This window comes from Hyla sarda, chromosome 3, assembly GCF_029499605.1.
Source record: "Hyla sarda isolate aHylSar1 chromosome 3, aHylSar1.hap1, whole genome shotgun sequence".
Lineage (NCBI taxonomy): Eukaryota > Metazoa > Chordata > Amphibia > Anura > Hylidae > Hyla > Hyla sarda.
In genome coordinates, this window is record NC_079191.1 from 193,213,956 (window position 1) to 193,229,566 (window position 15,611).

Genomic DNA, 15,611 nt, shown 5'->3' on the forward strand with positions numbered 1-15,611 from the left:
ATAATTGAGGATAATGAAAATAATGATATTTAGGCAGCGCACTACAAAACAGTGACAAACACAACCACAGGTGATCAGACCAGGCAGAAAGACCTGCAACATAAGCAATATAGGGTGGCTGATTAAGTGTTGGAAAATACAACAGCTGTCTTTATGAGTGCCCAGACCTACAGACGCTATGGGCAACCCTGAATTCTGCCTACATTGCAGAGGTCATCAAGTTCAACCTATATCCCTAATGAGTCCTTACTGAATTGATCCAGAGGAAGGCAAAAAACCCTCATACTAGAGGTAAAAATCCTTCCCGACTCCAAATATGTCAGAATAAATCCCTGAATCAACAACATTCTGTCCCTATAAATCTAGAATCCATAACCTGTAATGTTATTACTCTCCAGAAATGCCTCCAGACCCCTTTTAAATTATTTTACCGAGTTAACCATGACCACCTCCTCTGGGAGAGAATTCCACAGTCTCACTGCTCTTACAGTAAAGAACCCTGTCCGTGCTGGTGTAGAAAACCTCTTTCCTCTAAACCAGTGTTTCCCAAACACGGTCCTCAAGTTCCCCCAAGAGGTCATGTTTTCAGGATTTCTTTAGTCTTTCACAGATGATATAACTGGTGATGCCAGATTCACTGACCATAATTATATTACCTGTGAAAGACTAAGGAAATCCAGAAAACATGACCTTTTGGAGGTACTTGAGGACCGCGTTTGGGAAACACTGCTCTAAAGTAGAGGATGCCCCCTGGTTATAGATACAGAGATCTTTAGGATATCCTCCATAGTCCTGCACTCTCTTCTTGTCTGGCTACTTAAATAAGTTTTTATTATTTTATCAGTAAAATACACCTCATACGGTAACATATGACATCATTGAAATACCAATATCAGCATGGGACAAAAATCAGAAGTTATAAAGTATATGTTTGGGCTGTGTAATTGCGATTATGGGGGTAAATATTGGGATTTCGATATGCAGTATAATAAACAAATGGTGAAATTCCACAATTTCATGTCCAATCTTCCCTATTTCCCCTTCATTCCCCCTATTTCACATCTCCCCCATTTCATGTCAATCCCTTCCATGTCATATCTTCCCCTTTGCAACATCTCTCTGCTTAAAACATCTTCCCCTTGTCACATTTCCCCCCAATGTCACATATCCCTTGTCTAACACACACCCCATCTCACATCTCCCCCATTAATGTTGTACCAGGGCGCAGAGGGAACATAAAAAAATCTGATGCTTATCTAGCCCTGGTCCCCTGTAGGTCTGCCACAGATCCCGCTTCCCTCCATGTAGCCTGGTGTTTTATGGGACTTACAGGACCTTCCTGCTCAGCCAGTCACAGGCCTGACACATGACACAGGAAAGGAATTGGAATCAGCTGCTTGTTAGGACCAGAGAGAAGATACAGGGACCGCACGGAGGTGAACAAGAGCTGCAGCAGACCAACAAGGACCGGGGCAAGGTGAGCATCAGGTTTTATATGTTTCCCTCGTGCCTCTATTATTAGTTAGGACAGTGTGTCCCAACCAGGATGCCTCCATCTGTTGCATGCTGGGAGTTGTAGTTTTGCAACAGCTGGAGGCACCCTGGTTGGGAAGCACTGACTTAATATTGAATTTTGGTGTTGGGCCGCCGCCACGGGCCGCCGCCACAGGCCGCCATCTTAAATTTTTCAGGGGGGCCCATATTGCAATTTGCTAAAATCGTGATTCAATTGAGATATCATGGAGACCTAGTATATATCTATATAAAAATATATATTTCTATCTTCCCTGGTCCTCATCCTGAAAAACGTTTTCGGGTGACCTGTAGTTGCCTCCAGTGCTCTTTATTTTTGTACTGTGATTTTTCCATACTGTTGATGATTCATTGCATGTGATCATAAGAGGATCCCCACAGAAAAACTACTAAGCTCTCCTGTGATTTATCTGTATCATTATAAAGACCAAAACAGCTACTAAGCCTAAACACCTCGCTGCACTGAACCCATCCCACATGACTTACCCATTCACACTTCAGACGGCTCCGGAATAAATCTACTTGCATTTTGGATTTCACATAACACCCCTGATTGAGTATCAAACGTATCAAGTTTATTGAGAAAACAACATACCGTATATACTCGAGTATAAGCCGAGTTTTTCAGCACGATTTTTCGTGCTGAAAACACCCCCCTCGGCTTATACTCGAGTGAACTCCCCCACCCGCAGTGGTCTTCAACCTGCGGACTTCCAGAGGTTTCAAAACTACATCTCCCAGCAAGCCCGGGCAGCCATCGGCTGTCCGGGCTTGCTGGGAGTTGTAGTTTTGAAACCTCCGGAGGTCCGCAGGTTGAAGACCACTGCGGCCTTCAACATCATCCAGCCCCCTCTCACCCCCTTTAGTTCTGAGTACTCACCTCCGCTCGGCGCTGGTCCGGTCCTGCAGGGCTGTCCGGAGAGGAGGTGGTCCGGTGGGATAGTGGTTCCGGGCTGCTATCTTCACCGGGGAGGCCTCTTCTAAGCGCTTCGGGCCCGGCCTCAGAATAGTCACGTTGCCGTGACAACGACGCAGAGGTGCGTTCATTGCCAACGTACTTCTGCGTCATTGTCAAGGCAACGCCTCTATTCCGGGCCGGAAGCGCGGAGAAGAGGCGCCCCCGGTGAAGATAGCAGCCCGGAACCACTATCCCACCGGACCACCTCCTCACCGGACAGCCCTGCAGGACCGGACCAGCGCCGAGCGGAGGTGAGTACTCAGAACTAAAGGGGGTGAGAGGGGGCTGGATGATGTTGAAGGCCGCAGTGGTCTTCAACCTGCGGACCTCCGGAGGTTTCAAAACTACAACTCCCAGCAAGCCCGGACAGCCGATGGCTGCCCGGGCTTGCTGGGAGTTGTAGTTTTGAAACCTCTGGAGGTCCGCAGGTTGAAGACCACTGAGGGCGAATGATGAGAAGAGGATGATGAAGGGGGGGTGTGGGGATGATGAAGGGGGGTGTGGGATGATAAGGGGATGATGAAGGGGGGATGTGTGGGATGATGACAAGGGGATGATGAAGGGGGGATGTGTGGGATGATGACAAGGGGATGATGAAGGGGAGATGTGTGGGATGATGACAAGGGGATGATGAAGGGGGGATGTGTGGGATGATGACAAGGGGATGATGAAGGGGGGGATGTGTGGGATGATAAGGGGATGATGAAGGGGGGATGTGTGGGATGATGACAAGGGGATGATGATGAGGATGTTAATGACGGGTCTGGATGATGACAGGGGGGGATGAGGTATTTCCCACCCTAGGCTTATACTCGAGTCAATAACTTTTCCTGGGATTTTGGGTTGAAATTAGGGGTCTCGGCTTATACTCGGGTCGGCTTATACTCGAGTATATACGGTAGACAACTGGTAGAAAATGGGAGAGATTTATCAAAACCTGTCTGGAGGAAAAGTTGCTGAGCTGCCCATAGCAACCAATCAGATCACTTCTTTTATTTTTAACCCGTTAAGGACTCAGACCATGTTCACCTTAAGGACACAGCAAATTTTCATTTTTGCATTATAATAATTTTTTCCTCTTTCCCTTCTAAAAATCCTAATGCTATAAATTTTGCACCTACAGACCCATATAAGGTCGTTTTTTGAGTCACCAATTGTACTTTGTAATGATATCACTCAATTTATAATATCTGCGGCGAAACAAAAAAAAAAGAAAAGAAAAAGAAAATAAAAACATTTTGTAGGGTGAAAAAAAAAATAAAAAATACACCATTTTGTAACGTTTGGGGGCTCCCGTTTCTACACAGTGTACTTTTCTGTAAAAATGACCCATTATATTTATTCTGTAGATCCATATGGTTACAAGGATACCCAATTTATACTGGGGAAAAAAAACTTTTTAAAATCAACTGGTGCAAGAAAGTTAAACAGATTTGTAAATTACTTCTATTAAAAAAATATTAATCCTTACAGTACTTATCAGCTGCTACATGCTCCACAGGAAGTTCTTTTCTTTTTGAATTTCCTTTCTGTCTGACCACAGTGCTCTCTGCTGACACTTCTGTCTATTTAAGGAACTGTCCAGAGTAGGAGCAAATCCCCATAGCAAACCTCTCTTGCTCTGGACAGTTCCTGATGTGGACAGAGGCGTCAGCAGCACTGTGGTCAGGCAGAAAAGAAATTCAAAAGAAAAGAACTTCCTTTGTAGTGTACAGCAGCTGATAAGCACTGGAAGGATTAAGATTTTTAAACAAAAGTAATTTACAATTCTGTTTAACTTTCTGGCACCAGTTGATTTAAAAAAAAAAAAAGTTTTTGAACAGTGTATGCAATCAGAAGATTACATGTTTTACATGGGGGCTAAAAATAAATAATTAAATAAAAAAGGGTAAAAAAAAATAACAATATTTAATAAAAGTTCATTAACCCCTTTTCCCATTTTTTAAATAAAATAATGTAATAAAAGAATAAAAATAATCATATAAAGGTACCGCCACGTGTGTAAATGTCCGAACTATTAAAATAAAAAGGTTAGCTAAACCACACGGTCGATAGCGTACACGTAAAAAAATACCAAAGTCTAAAATTTTGCTCACTTCATATACTATAAAAATATTTCTGAAAAGCGATCACAAAGTCCCATTAACCTCTTAAGGACGCAGGGCGTATGGATACGCCCTGCATCCCGAGTCCTTAAGGACGCAGGGCGTATCCATACGCCCGTGGGAATTCCGGCCCCCACCGCTAGCCGGTTGGGGACCGGAGCCGGATGCCTGCTGAAATCGTTCAGCAGGCATCCCGGCATATCGCCCAGGGGGGTCATTATGCCCCCCCATGTCGGCGATCGCCGCAGATCGCTGGACAATTCAGTCCAGCGATCTGCGGCGATTCCGGGTCAATCTTGTCTCCAGTGACCCGGTGACCCGGAATTACTGGCTGTTCGGGGCCGTCTCTGACAGCCCCGAACAGCCAGAGCCTGCAGGGGTGAGGTGGCACTGGTGCCACCTCACGATCGCCCTGATTCGTCGGCTGGATTACCGGCCGACCAATCAGGGCGCCTGCTGCGGGCGTCACTCCCGCACCCGCTCCGCCCCTCTTCCGGAGGGCGTGAGCGGGAAGACGACCCCCGGTGCTGGGGACCCCGATCCCCGGCGTCCATGTTGGGATCGGGGCCCCAGGAGCGACGGCGGCGGCGAGGGACAGTCCTGTGATGGAGCAGCAGCAGGAGGTGAGTTACAGCCTCCTGCTGTTGCTTAGCAACAGCTCCCAGCATGCAAAAAGGGCATGCTGGGAGCTGTAGTTATGCAACAGCAGGAGGCAGACCACCACAACTCCCAGCATTCCCTTATGGGCATGCTGGGACTTATGGTTTTGCAACAGCTGGAGGCACATTTTTTCTATGGAAAAGTGTACCTTCAGCTGTTGTATAACTACAACTCCCAGCTTGCACAAACAGCTAAAGTGCATGCTGGGAGTTGTAGTGGTGCATCTGCTGGTTGCATAACTACAACTCCCAGCATGCCCGTTGGCTGTCGGTGACTGCTGAGAGTTGTAGTTTTGCAACAGCTGAAGGAACACTGGTTGTGAAACTCAGTTTTTTTTAACTTAACTCAGTGTTTCACGACCGGTGTGCCTCCAGCTGTTGCAAACTACAACTCCCAGCAGTCACCTTACACCATACATGCTGGGAGTTGTAGTTTTGCAACAGCTGGAGGCACACTGGTTTTGAAACACTGAGTAAGGTCACAAACTCCGTGATACATAACCAGTGTGCCTACAGCTGTTGCAAAACTAAAACTCTCAGCATGTACAGTCTGTCAGCGCATGCTGGGAGTTGTAGTTATGCAACAGCTGGATGTCCCCCCCAATGTGAATGTACAGGGTACACTCACATGGGCGGAGGCTTACAGTAAGTATCGGGCTGCAAGTTTGAGCTGCAGCAAATTTTCTGCAACAGCTCAAACTGCCAGCAAGAAACTACTGTGAACCCCCGCCCGTGCGACTGTACCCTAAAAACACTTCACTATACTAACACAAAAAAAAAAAAAAAAAGTAAAAAAACACTACATATACACATACCCCTACACAGCCCCCCTCCCCTCCCCAATAAAAATGAAAAATGTCTGGTACGCCACGGTTTCCAAAACGGAGCCTCCAGCTGTTGCAAAACAACAACTCCCAGTATTGTCGGACAGCCGTTGACTGTCCAGGCATGCTGGGAGTTTTGCAACAGCTGGAGGCACCCTGTTTGGGAATCACTGGCGTAGAATACCCCTATGTCCACCCCTATGCAATCCCTAATTTAGGCCTCAAATGCGCATGGCGCTCTCACTTTGGAGCCCTGTCGTATTTCAAGGCAACAGTTAAGGGTCACATATGGGGTATCGCCGTACTCGCGAGAAATTGGGCTTCAAATTTTGGGGGGTATTTTCTGCTTTTACCCTTTTTAAAAATGTAAAGTTTTTGGGAAAAGAAGCATTTTAGGTAAAAAAATTTTTATTTTTTTTTACATATGCAATAGTCGTGAAACGCCTGTGGGGTATTAAGGTTCACTTAACCCCTTGTTACATTCCCCGAGGACTCTAGTTTCCAAAATGATATGCCATGTGTTTTTTTTTTGCGGTCCTGGCACCATAGGGGCTTCCTAAATGCGGCATGCCCCCAGAGTAAAATTTGCTTTCAAAAAGCCAAATGTGACTCCTTCTCTTCTGAGACCTGTAGTGCGCCAACAGAGCACTTTTCACCCCCATATGGGGTGTTTTCTGAATCGGGAGAAATTGGGCTTCAAATTTTGGGGGGTATTTTCTGCTTTAACCCTTTGTATAAATGTAAATTTTTTGGGAAACCAAGCATTTTAGGTAAATTTTTTTATTTTTTTTTACATATGCAAAAGTCGTGAAACACCTGTAGGGTATTAAGGTTCACTTTACCCCTTGTTACGTTCCCCGAGGGGTCTAGTTTCCAAAATGGTATGCCATGTGTTTTTTTTTTTGCTGTCCTGGCACCATAGGGGCTTCCTAAATGCGGCATGCCCCCAGAGCAAAATTTCCTTCAAAAAAGCCAAATGTGACTCCTTCTCTTCTGAGACCTGTAGTGCGCCAGCAGAGCACTTTTCACCCCCATATGGGGTGTTTTCTGAATCGGGAGAAATTGGGCTTCAAATTTTGGGGGGTATTTTCTGCTATTACCCTTTTTAAAAATGTAAAACTTTAGGGAAACCAAGCATTTTAGGTAAAAAAATTTTTTTTTTTTTTTTTTTACATATGCAAAAGTCGTGAATCACCTGTGGGGTATTAAGGTTCACATTACCCCTTGTTACGTTCCCCGAGGGGTCTAGTTTCCAAAATGGTATGCCATGTGGGGTTTTTTGCAGTTCTGGCACCATAGGGGCTTCCTAAAGGTGACATGCCCCCCAAAAACCATTTGTCGCTCCTTCCCTTCTGAGCCCTCTACTGCGCCCGCTGAACAATTAACATAGACATATGAGGTATGTGCTTACTCAAGAGAAATTGGGTTTCAAATACAAGTAAAAATTTTCTCCTTTTTACCCCTTGCAAAAATTCAAAAATTGGGTCTACAAGAACATGCGAGTGTAAAAAATGAAGATTGTGTATTTTCTCCTTCACTTTGCTGCTATTCCTGTGAAACCCGTAAAGGGTTAAAACGCTTACTGAATGTCATTTTGAATACTTTGAGGGGTGCAGTTTTTATAATGGGGTCATTTATGGGGTATTTCTAATATGAAGACCCTTCAAATCCACTTCAAACCTGAACTGGTCCCTGAAAAAAAGAGAGTTTCAAAATTTTGTGAAAAATTGGAAAATTGCTGCGGAACTTTGAAGCCCTCTGGTGTCTCCAAAAGTAAAAACTCATCAATTTTATGAAGCAAATATAAAGTAGACATATTGTATATGTGAATTAAAAAAAAATTTATTTTGAATATCCATTTTCCTTACAAGCAGAAAGCTTCAAAGTTAGAAAAATGCAAAATTTTCAAATTTTTCATCAAATTTTGGGATTTTTCACCAAGAAAGGATGCAAGTTACCAAAAAATTTTACCACTACGTTAAAGTAGAATATGTCACGAAAAAACTATCTCGGAATCAGATTGATAACTAAAAGCATTCCAGAGTTATTAATGTTTAAAGTGACAGTGGTCAGATTTGCAAAAAATGGCCGAGTCCTTAAGGTGAAAAAGGGCTCAGTCCTTAAGGGGTTAAAACAAAAATGGTACCGATAAAAAAAGACAATGGCACAAAAAAAAATGAGCCCTCATACCGCCAGGTACACGGAAAATAAAAATAAGTTCTAGGGGTCAGAAGATGCCAATTTTAAACATACTAATTTTGGGGCAAGTAGTTTATAATTTTTTTAGTATTAAAATAAAAGCTATATAAATTGGGTATCCTTGTAACCGTATGGACCTACAGAATAAAGATAAGGTGTCGTTTTTACCAAAAAAGTGCACTGCGTAGAAACGAGAGCCCCCAAAATATACAAAATGGCGTTTCTTTTTTAATTTCACCCCACAAATAATTTTTTTTTGGTTTCACCGCAGGTTATATTATAAAATAAGTGAAGTCATTACAAAGTACAATTGGTGCCGCAAAAAACAAGCCCGTATATGGGTCTGTAGGTGCAAAATTGAAAGCAAAAACAAAAATTTGCTGAGATTTCTACAATTAACAGCACCACACCTGTCCTCAGGTTGTGTGTGGTATGGCAGCTCAGTTGCACTGAAGTGAATGGAGCCAAGTTGACAGCATGCTGACAAGAGTTGTGTTGGTTTTTTTAGTAAGATATTGGGCTGAATTTATCAAAGTTTGTTTAGCTGAACGATTTTTATACACCATTAATTTGTGTAGTGGTGATGAGTATGTGCACCAAATTTATTAAGTGGTGCAGGGGATGTGTATACATTAGTTAGCACACATTTTTTGGGGGAATGACACTTTAGTATACCACTCTGTGTTTTTACCATTTCATGTCAAAATGTGCGACTTTTTACAAATGCTGTCCACAGACATATTTGTAAGACAGGTCTGTGCTGGTGTAGATTTGCGACAAATTGAGGGCAAATTGTGTGACAAATTCCTTATCATTAATCCATTACCACTGCATTAAAGTTAATACAAATACACCTCAATGCAAGTCTATGGGAGGGGGCGTGACGGCCGTCACGCCCCCTCCCATAGACTTGCATTGAGGTGATGGGGCGTGATGTCACACAGGGGCGGAGTCCTGACGTCACGGACTTCCGTTCCCGTGGTCGCGACCGAGACCCTTCAGCGCTTCCGGACAAGAAACAGGTGAGTGCCGCATGTAACATTACGGGGGTCCCCAGCGGCAGGACCCCCGCGATCAGACATCTATCCTTTGGATAGGGGATAAGATGTCTAGGGTGGGAGTACCCCTTTAATAATTGGGAAAGGTTACTTGGTATAAAGCAATGAAGTGGTAAGGAGTGAAGTGTAAGTGTTTGGAGGGCAGTAGTAGTGGTCATTTCTGCTTGTTACTCACCTTTCCCTGAAACAGATATAACTAACAAATGGCTGACTGACATAACTGTCAATCTGACAGACAAGGAACAACTATGGTCTTCAAGTTGGTGGTAATTTATTGTTTTTATAGATAAACACCCGAGAAGCAGTACTAGCCAGAAGAATGAATGTGTCTCAGCACAGTGTTTGCAGCTAATTACTTACCTCTGTAATATGCTTTGGTTATTGCATCAAACTCCTCCTGTCCAGCTGTGTCCCATAACATAAGGCGCACATCTTCCTCATTCATCCTAAAATACAACCACAACAAAGAGTTACTCAAAGAACTTCCAGGTGTCATTATAAAAGGGCGTACAAAGCTCACTTCACTTCACGCGTTTTCACATCTTTTTGGTTCGGCTGAACACTGCTTGGGTCATTACGTTTGATGAAGCGGGACGGAATGAGTGTAAGCTGACAAGGCGTTTTGTGATGTTCTGTCCAGGCCATAGAGTCACAGCAGAGCTTTATTACAGATCAGCTCATTAGCTTCGTAACCTTCTGTAGCCGGCTCCTTCTAATGTATTGTTAGAAAACTAGGAGAGCATCAGAAAACTGGTACAAGGGGTGGAAGCCTCTGGGATGTGCTGAGGCTGCTCCTCTGTTTGCATTGGATGATGGTCAGTATGAGAGGAGGGAATAATAGAACATAAAACCGGAAGATCTGCAAGCAAATATTGGCAATAAAATCAAATACTAAAACTGGGCATTGTCTCCAGGACCTTAATTCTATAGAAATTAACACTGGGATAAACAGTTCTATTGAAACTCTAATTCGCACCCGGTGGTTAGGAAGGGGTTACTATTCATCACATGTTCTTAGTTTACCTGCACATGTCTCCCTCCATCATATACAAGAAGCACTAAACAAAAGAAGGCCACCTTTGTGACATTTTTAATTCCCTGTGGATCATTTACAGAAGACGCTTTCTGCCAAGTTTTTTGAGGCAGCGGTATAGGGCAATAAGAAGCATATGCTGAAAATAGCACAAAAATGCTGTAAGCACATAGCAACCAGTCAAACAATAAATTCACAAATCTAAATGGTGAAAGAAAGCATCACATCAATTCCTATGTCTTACTGTATTAAGGCCAACATTAAAGGAGAACTACTAATCTGTAATGTTGTTCATTCTGTAAGGAGAATAAAGCCTGGCCAGGAATTGCTATTGCAGGTTAAGGGTCGGGACACACGTATTGTCAGCAGCGTATTTAGCTACCATTGACTTTTATGGGTAGGAAAATATGCAGCAGCATAATACGGCACATGTGACCCTACTCTAAATGTACATTAGACAATGGTGACCAGATCATAGGGGCTATCACTTAAAGAAGACAGAGTATGACCTTTTCACTTTGGCCTGGTTCTGCAAACTTTAACGGGGGTGGGGTGGGAATGCAGAATTATAGTAATGAAAACAAATGAACAATGCACCATTTACTATTCAGGATACTTTCCCCTTATCACATCACTGTCCAGGGTATAGAGCCTTGTTTGTCTACTGGACTGGTAACCAGCACTGGAAACCTGAGATAACGTCTTAGAAAATGAAAATTGGTTAAGGTAGCTGGGGTCTGATCTAGCCTGTGTGCATATACAGTTTCCCTACCCTTAAAGGGGTACTCAGGGGGAAACTTTTTTTTTTTTTTAAATCAACTGGTGCCAGAAAGTTAAAACAGATTTGTAAATTACTTATATTAAAAAATCTTAATCCTTCCAGTACTTATTAGCTGCTGAATACTACAGAAGAAATTATTTTCTTTTTGGAACACAGAGCTCTCTGCTGACATCATGAGCACAGTGCTCTCTGCTGACATCTCTTTCCATTTTATGAACTGTCCAGAGCAGCATATGTTTGCTATGGGGATTTTCTCCTACTCTGGACAGTTCTTAAAATGGACAGAGATGTCAGCAGAGAGCACTGTACGCGTGATTCAGCAGAGAGCTCTGTGTTCCAAAAAGAAAAGAATTTCCTCTGTAGTTTTCAGCAGCTAATAAGTATTGGAAGGATTTCTGTTACTTCTTTTTATATTGTAACTGTATTACTTGTTTTATATAATTTTATTTTGCTTCTTTTTATTAAAGCTTAAAACTTTGGTCCTTGTATTCTCTAAACAATTAATAGCCTTTTTAGAGTGTTTAACCTGCAAAGCTGAGTGTAGATGTGTTGGGTACCTATCAGCACAGAATTCCATAGATGGTGCTGACAAGCTTTGTATATGGGGAATTTGGACTGTGTTGGGGTGTGATTTATCCTTGAATTGAAATCTAAGTGGAAGGAAAGTGTAAGATTGAGTACGCTGAGATGACTACTGACAGTCACACCCATGGGAACATGCGTATTTGGCATAGATGTGTTAAAGCTGACCTGTCAGCAGGTGTTTGTTGTATAAACTAAGGTCATATCTGTATACAGCTTCAGACCCTGAATCCATGTATATCTTAAAGGGGTACTCCGGTGCTTACACATCTTATCCCCTATCCAAAGGATAGGGGATAAGATGCCTGATCGCGGGAGTCCCGCAGCTGGGGACGGCCGGGATCATGCACGCGGCACCCAGTTTGTAATCAGTCCCCGGAGCGTGCTCGCTCCGGGTCTGATTACGGTCGACCGCAGGGCCGGCGGCGTGTGACGTCATGCCCCCGCCCCCTTGTGACGTCACGCTCCGCCTCTCAATGCAAGCCTACGGGAGGGGGCGTGATAGCTTGACGTCACAAGGGGGTGGGGGCGTGACGTCACACGCCACCGGCCCTGCTATCGACCGTAATGAGACCCGGAGCGATAGGGGATAAGATGTGTAAGCACCGGAGTACCCCTTTAATAACTGACTCCTTCAGCACCTAAACTGATCCTAAAACGTGAAGAGGCTGCAGAGCTGGTTGTAGATGGCGCCACCACAGAAAGACCACACAGATAAGAAAATTATGTAATACTGTAGTGATATGTCACTCATCACAAAGAAAATGCTCACTGACTGAGGGGGGGGGGGGGCACTGCTGTGGCCATTGGTTGGCCAAGTAACCGTTTCCTGTGTTGAGATAGGATTAGGAAGTGGTGCTTAGTGGGGGTCCAGTCCAGAGCATAGGAAAGGTACAGATCAGTCCCCCTATGCTGCATTGCTGGTATTGAGGAAGGATAAGGTTTTACAACATACTGCATACAAGTAATTACCTGATATTATTTAGACAAACGGTACAATATATTTTATCCCACAAAGTGAACAATAAGTAAGAAACAAGTTCCAAAATATACATACTGAATTTGCCTTTCCAGGAAGTCCACGCCAATAGTTTTCTTATAATCCTTTGTAAAAATTCCCTTGCAGTACCTCTGAATCATACTCGATTTCCCAACAGCGCCGTTCCCCACCACCACCACCTTAATGGCCACCTCCATATCCTCTTCTAACATCTTGCTTGTTTGTAGTTCACCACTGTTGAATGAATTTAGCCTGGAGAGATAGAAGGAAGATGCAGAAACCTCAGGTTAAGACAATATCACAATAACACAAAGACAATAACACAAACCATTCATTCCCATAAAACCCCTTCCTGTACCTGACAGAATGCCATGCTCATCCATGATCAAGGGTGGCACAGCCCAATTCCTTGGTATATATTTACAAAAGCCCATACAAGTATACAGGAGTAAAGAAATTCACTGGTTGGAAATGTTTTTACTTTAACTCCATTGAAATGAAATACTGTTTAGGCAGTAGCTGAAATACGTTATCTGGCCCTATTGGAGCATATACATCAAGCAGCATAGACTAAACATGGCAAGGCTTACAGGGACAGATCCCGCTCTGTACATTCCTATGAAGTTAAACAAAGGCAGAATGAAAAATGTACAGTACAGAATGTGAAGAAACACGTTAACCATTTACCCTTTCGGATGGACCCATCTGATAGATACATCAAACAGATGCTGAACATGCACACTATCTTGACAGGGTATGTTCATGACAGGTTTCCTAATCACTTAGCTTTACTTTGAAGGACCTCTCATTTCCATGCACTACTAAGCTCAATGGGGAAGATTTATCAAAACCGGTCCAGAGGAAAAGTTGCTGAGTTGCCCATAGCAACAAATCAGATCGCTTCTTTCATTTTGCAGAGGCCTTGTTAAAAATGAGAGAAGCAATATGATTGTTTGTTATGGGCAACTCAACAACTTTTCCTCTAGACAGGTTTTGATAAATCTTCCCCAATATCTCTACGAGAAATGTGTAATGTATGATGTCCCGATAGTGGTATTGGATCATTTGCACGAGCACTTGTACTCATGCCAATATCCCCAATACCCAATCCGATGCCTGCCAGGGGGACCCCCTGCCGGCAGGCAAAGCTCCCAATCATCCAGGATCCGGCGGAACGTTCCCACTCCATTGTCTCCTCACCCTGTCAATCACTCTTGTGCCCGCTGGCTGCATTTAGCCAGCAAACATAGGATGCCAAACTCTTATTCTGCGCTCTGGTGCATGAGTGACATCATTAGTCCCTGGAGTGCTGAGGATAGAAAAGAACAGAAAAGGCCAGGCTTCAAGATCAGCAGGAGCAGACAGGAAGAAGACCAGAAGAAGGTAAGTATGCCTACTATGGGGGTACTGCTGCCTACTATGGGAGAACTGCTGCCTACCTAATGTGGGGAACATCTGCTGCCTACATAATGTGGGGGACATTTGCTGCCTACATAATGTGGGGGGGACATCTTCTAGATACCTAATGTGTGTCATTGAGGGTCTCAGCAGTGGCAATCCCTGTAGTCAGTCTTTATACATTTTTTTTTTAACGCAGCAAACATTGCACAGCATTTGCTATCCTCTCTTCACATGCAGTGCGAAGACGTTTCTACTGATTGAAGAAGAACTGAGGTTATGGCCTTGGTCCAACACACTCCATCCACATGACCAGCAAAATGACATATGGTTGTGTTAATATCCCCAAACTCAGAGTCAGGGGGGAGCAGAAAAGGACCTGTCAACACTGCCTCTATTCCAACATCAAATATAAATGCTGGGATTGTGCTCCTGGAGGTCTCACTTTCTGAGATCAGGTGTCCAGGCATAACACAGGAATCCTGCTGATGAAATGTGGGTTTATAGTCTTTGGACTGGACTTTCATTCCCATGCTGAATTTAGCCCAAAGGGAGGCCAAATGTTGTCTATTAATAAGAAAATATTTAAAAAAATAATAATAACATGATGCAGTTCTCTGTATATTTTCCTTGACTTAGGTTATATCCTATATTATATTGCAATAGATATACTGTGAAAACAGTATTACAGTCATCAGCTGAGAATGGACAGGATCTAGAGAAAACCTTGTAGAATGACAGTGTGGATAAGTTTTATTCCTGCTTATTTTTAAGTTATTCATGTTTAAGTTTTGTCCTCTGTGAACCTTAACCCCTTAAGGACCGAGCGTTTTTCCACTTTCATTTTTTCCTCATCACCTTTTAAAAAATCGCAACCCTTTCAATTTTGCACCTAAAAATCCATATGATGGCTTATTTTTTGCGCCACCAATTCTACTTTGTAATGACCAAGAATCTACGGCGAAACAAAAAAAGAAAAAAAAAATAATTGTGCAACAAAATTGAAGAAAAAACGCCATTTTGTAACTTTTGGGGGCTTCAGTTTCTACACAGTACATTTTCCGGTAAAAAAAAAGACACCTTATCTTTATTCTGTAGGTCCATACGATTAAAATGATATCCTACTTATATAGGTTTGATTTTGTATTACTTCTGGAAAAAATCATAACTACATGCAATAAAATTAATATATGTTTAAAATTGTCCTCTCCTGACCCCTATGACTTTTTTATTTTTCCACCTATGGGGCCTCATTTTTTTGCGCCATGATCTGAAGTTTTTAGCGGTACCATTTTTATATTGATTGGACATTTTGATCACTTTTTATTAATTTTTTAATGATATAAAAAGTGAAAAAAAATACGCTATTTTGGACTTTGCGCGTACGCCATTGACTGTGCAGTTTAACAATATATATTTTTATAGTTTGGACATTTACGCACGTGGCGATACCACGTTTATTTTTATTTACACAGTTTTTT

General features: G+C 42.9%; 1 protein-coding gene across 2 annotated transcripts in view; it reads right to left on the reverse strand.

Moving 5' to 3' along the window:
* RAB23 (RAB23, member RAS oncogene family) overlaps positions 1 to 15,611 on the reverse strand; it is a 40,308-nt gene that overhangs the window by 14,746 nt on the left and 9,951 nt on the right. For both annotated transcript variants that reach the window (XM_056565789.1, XM_056565790.1), the window contains exons 2-3: positions 12,790 to 12,984; positions 9,697 to 9,782 (exon numbers count right to left, since the gene is read on the reverse strand). In XM_056565789.1, coding sequence (XP_056421764.1) covers positions 9,697 to 9,782; positions 12,790 to 12,984 — 281 coding nt within the window. The remainder of the gene's footprint in view (positions 1 to 9,696; positions 9,783 to 12,789; positions 12,985 to 15,611) is intronic.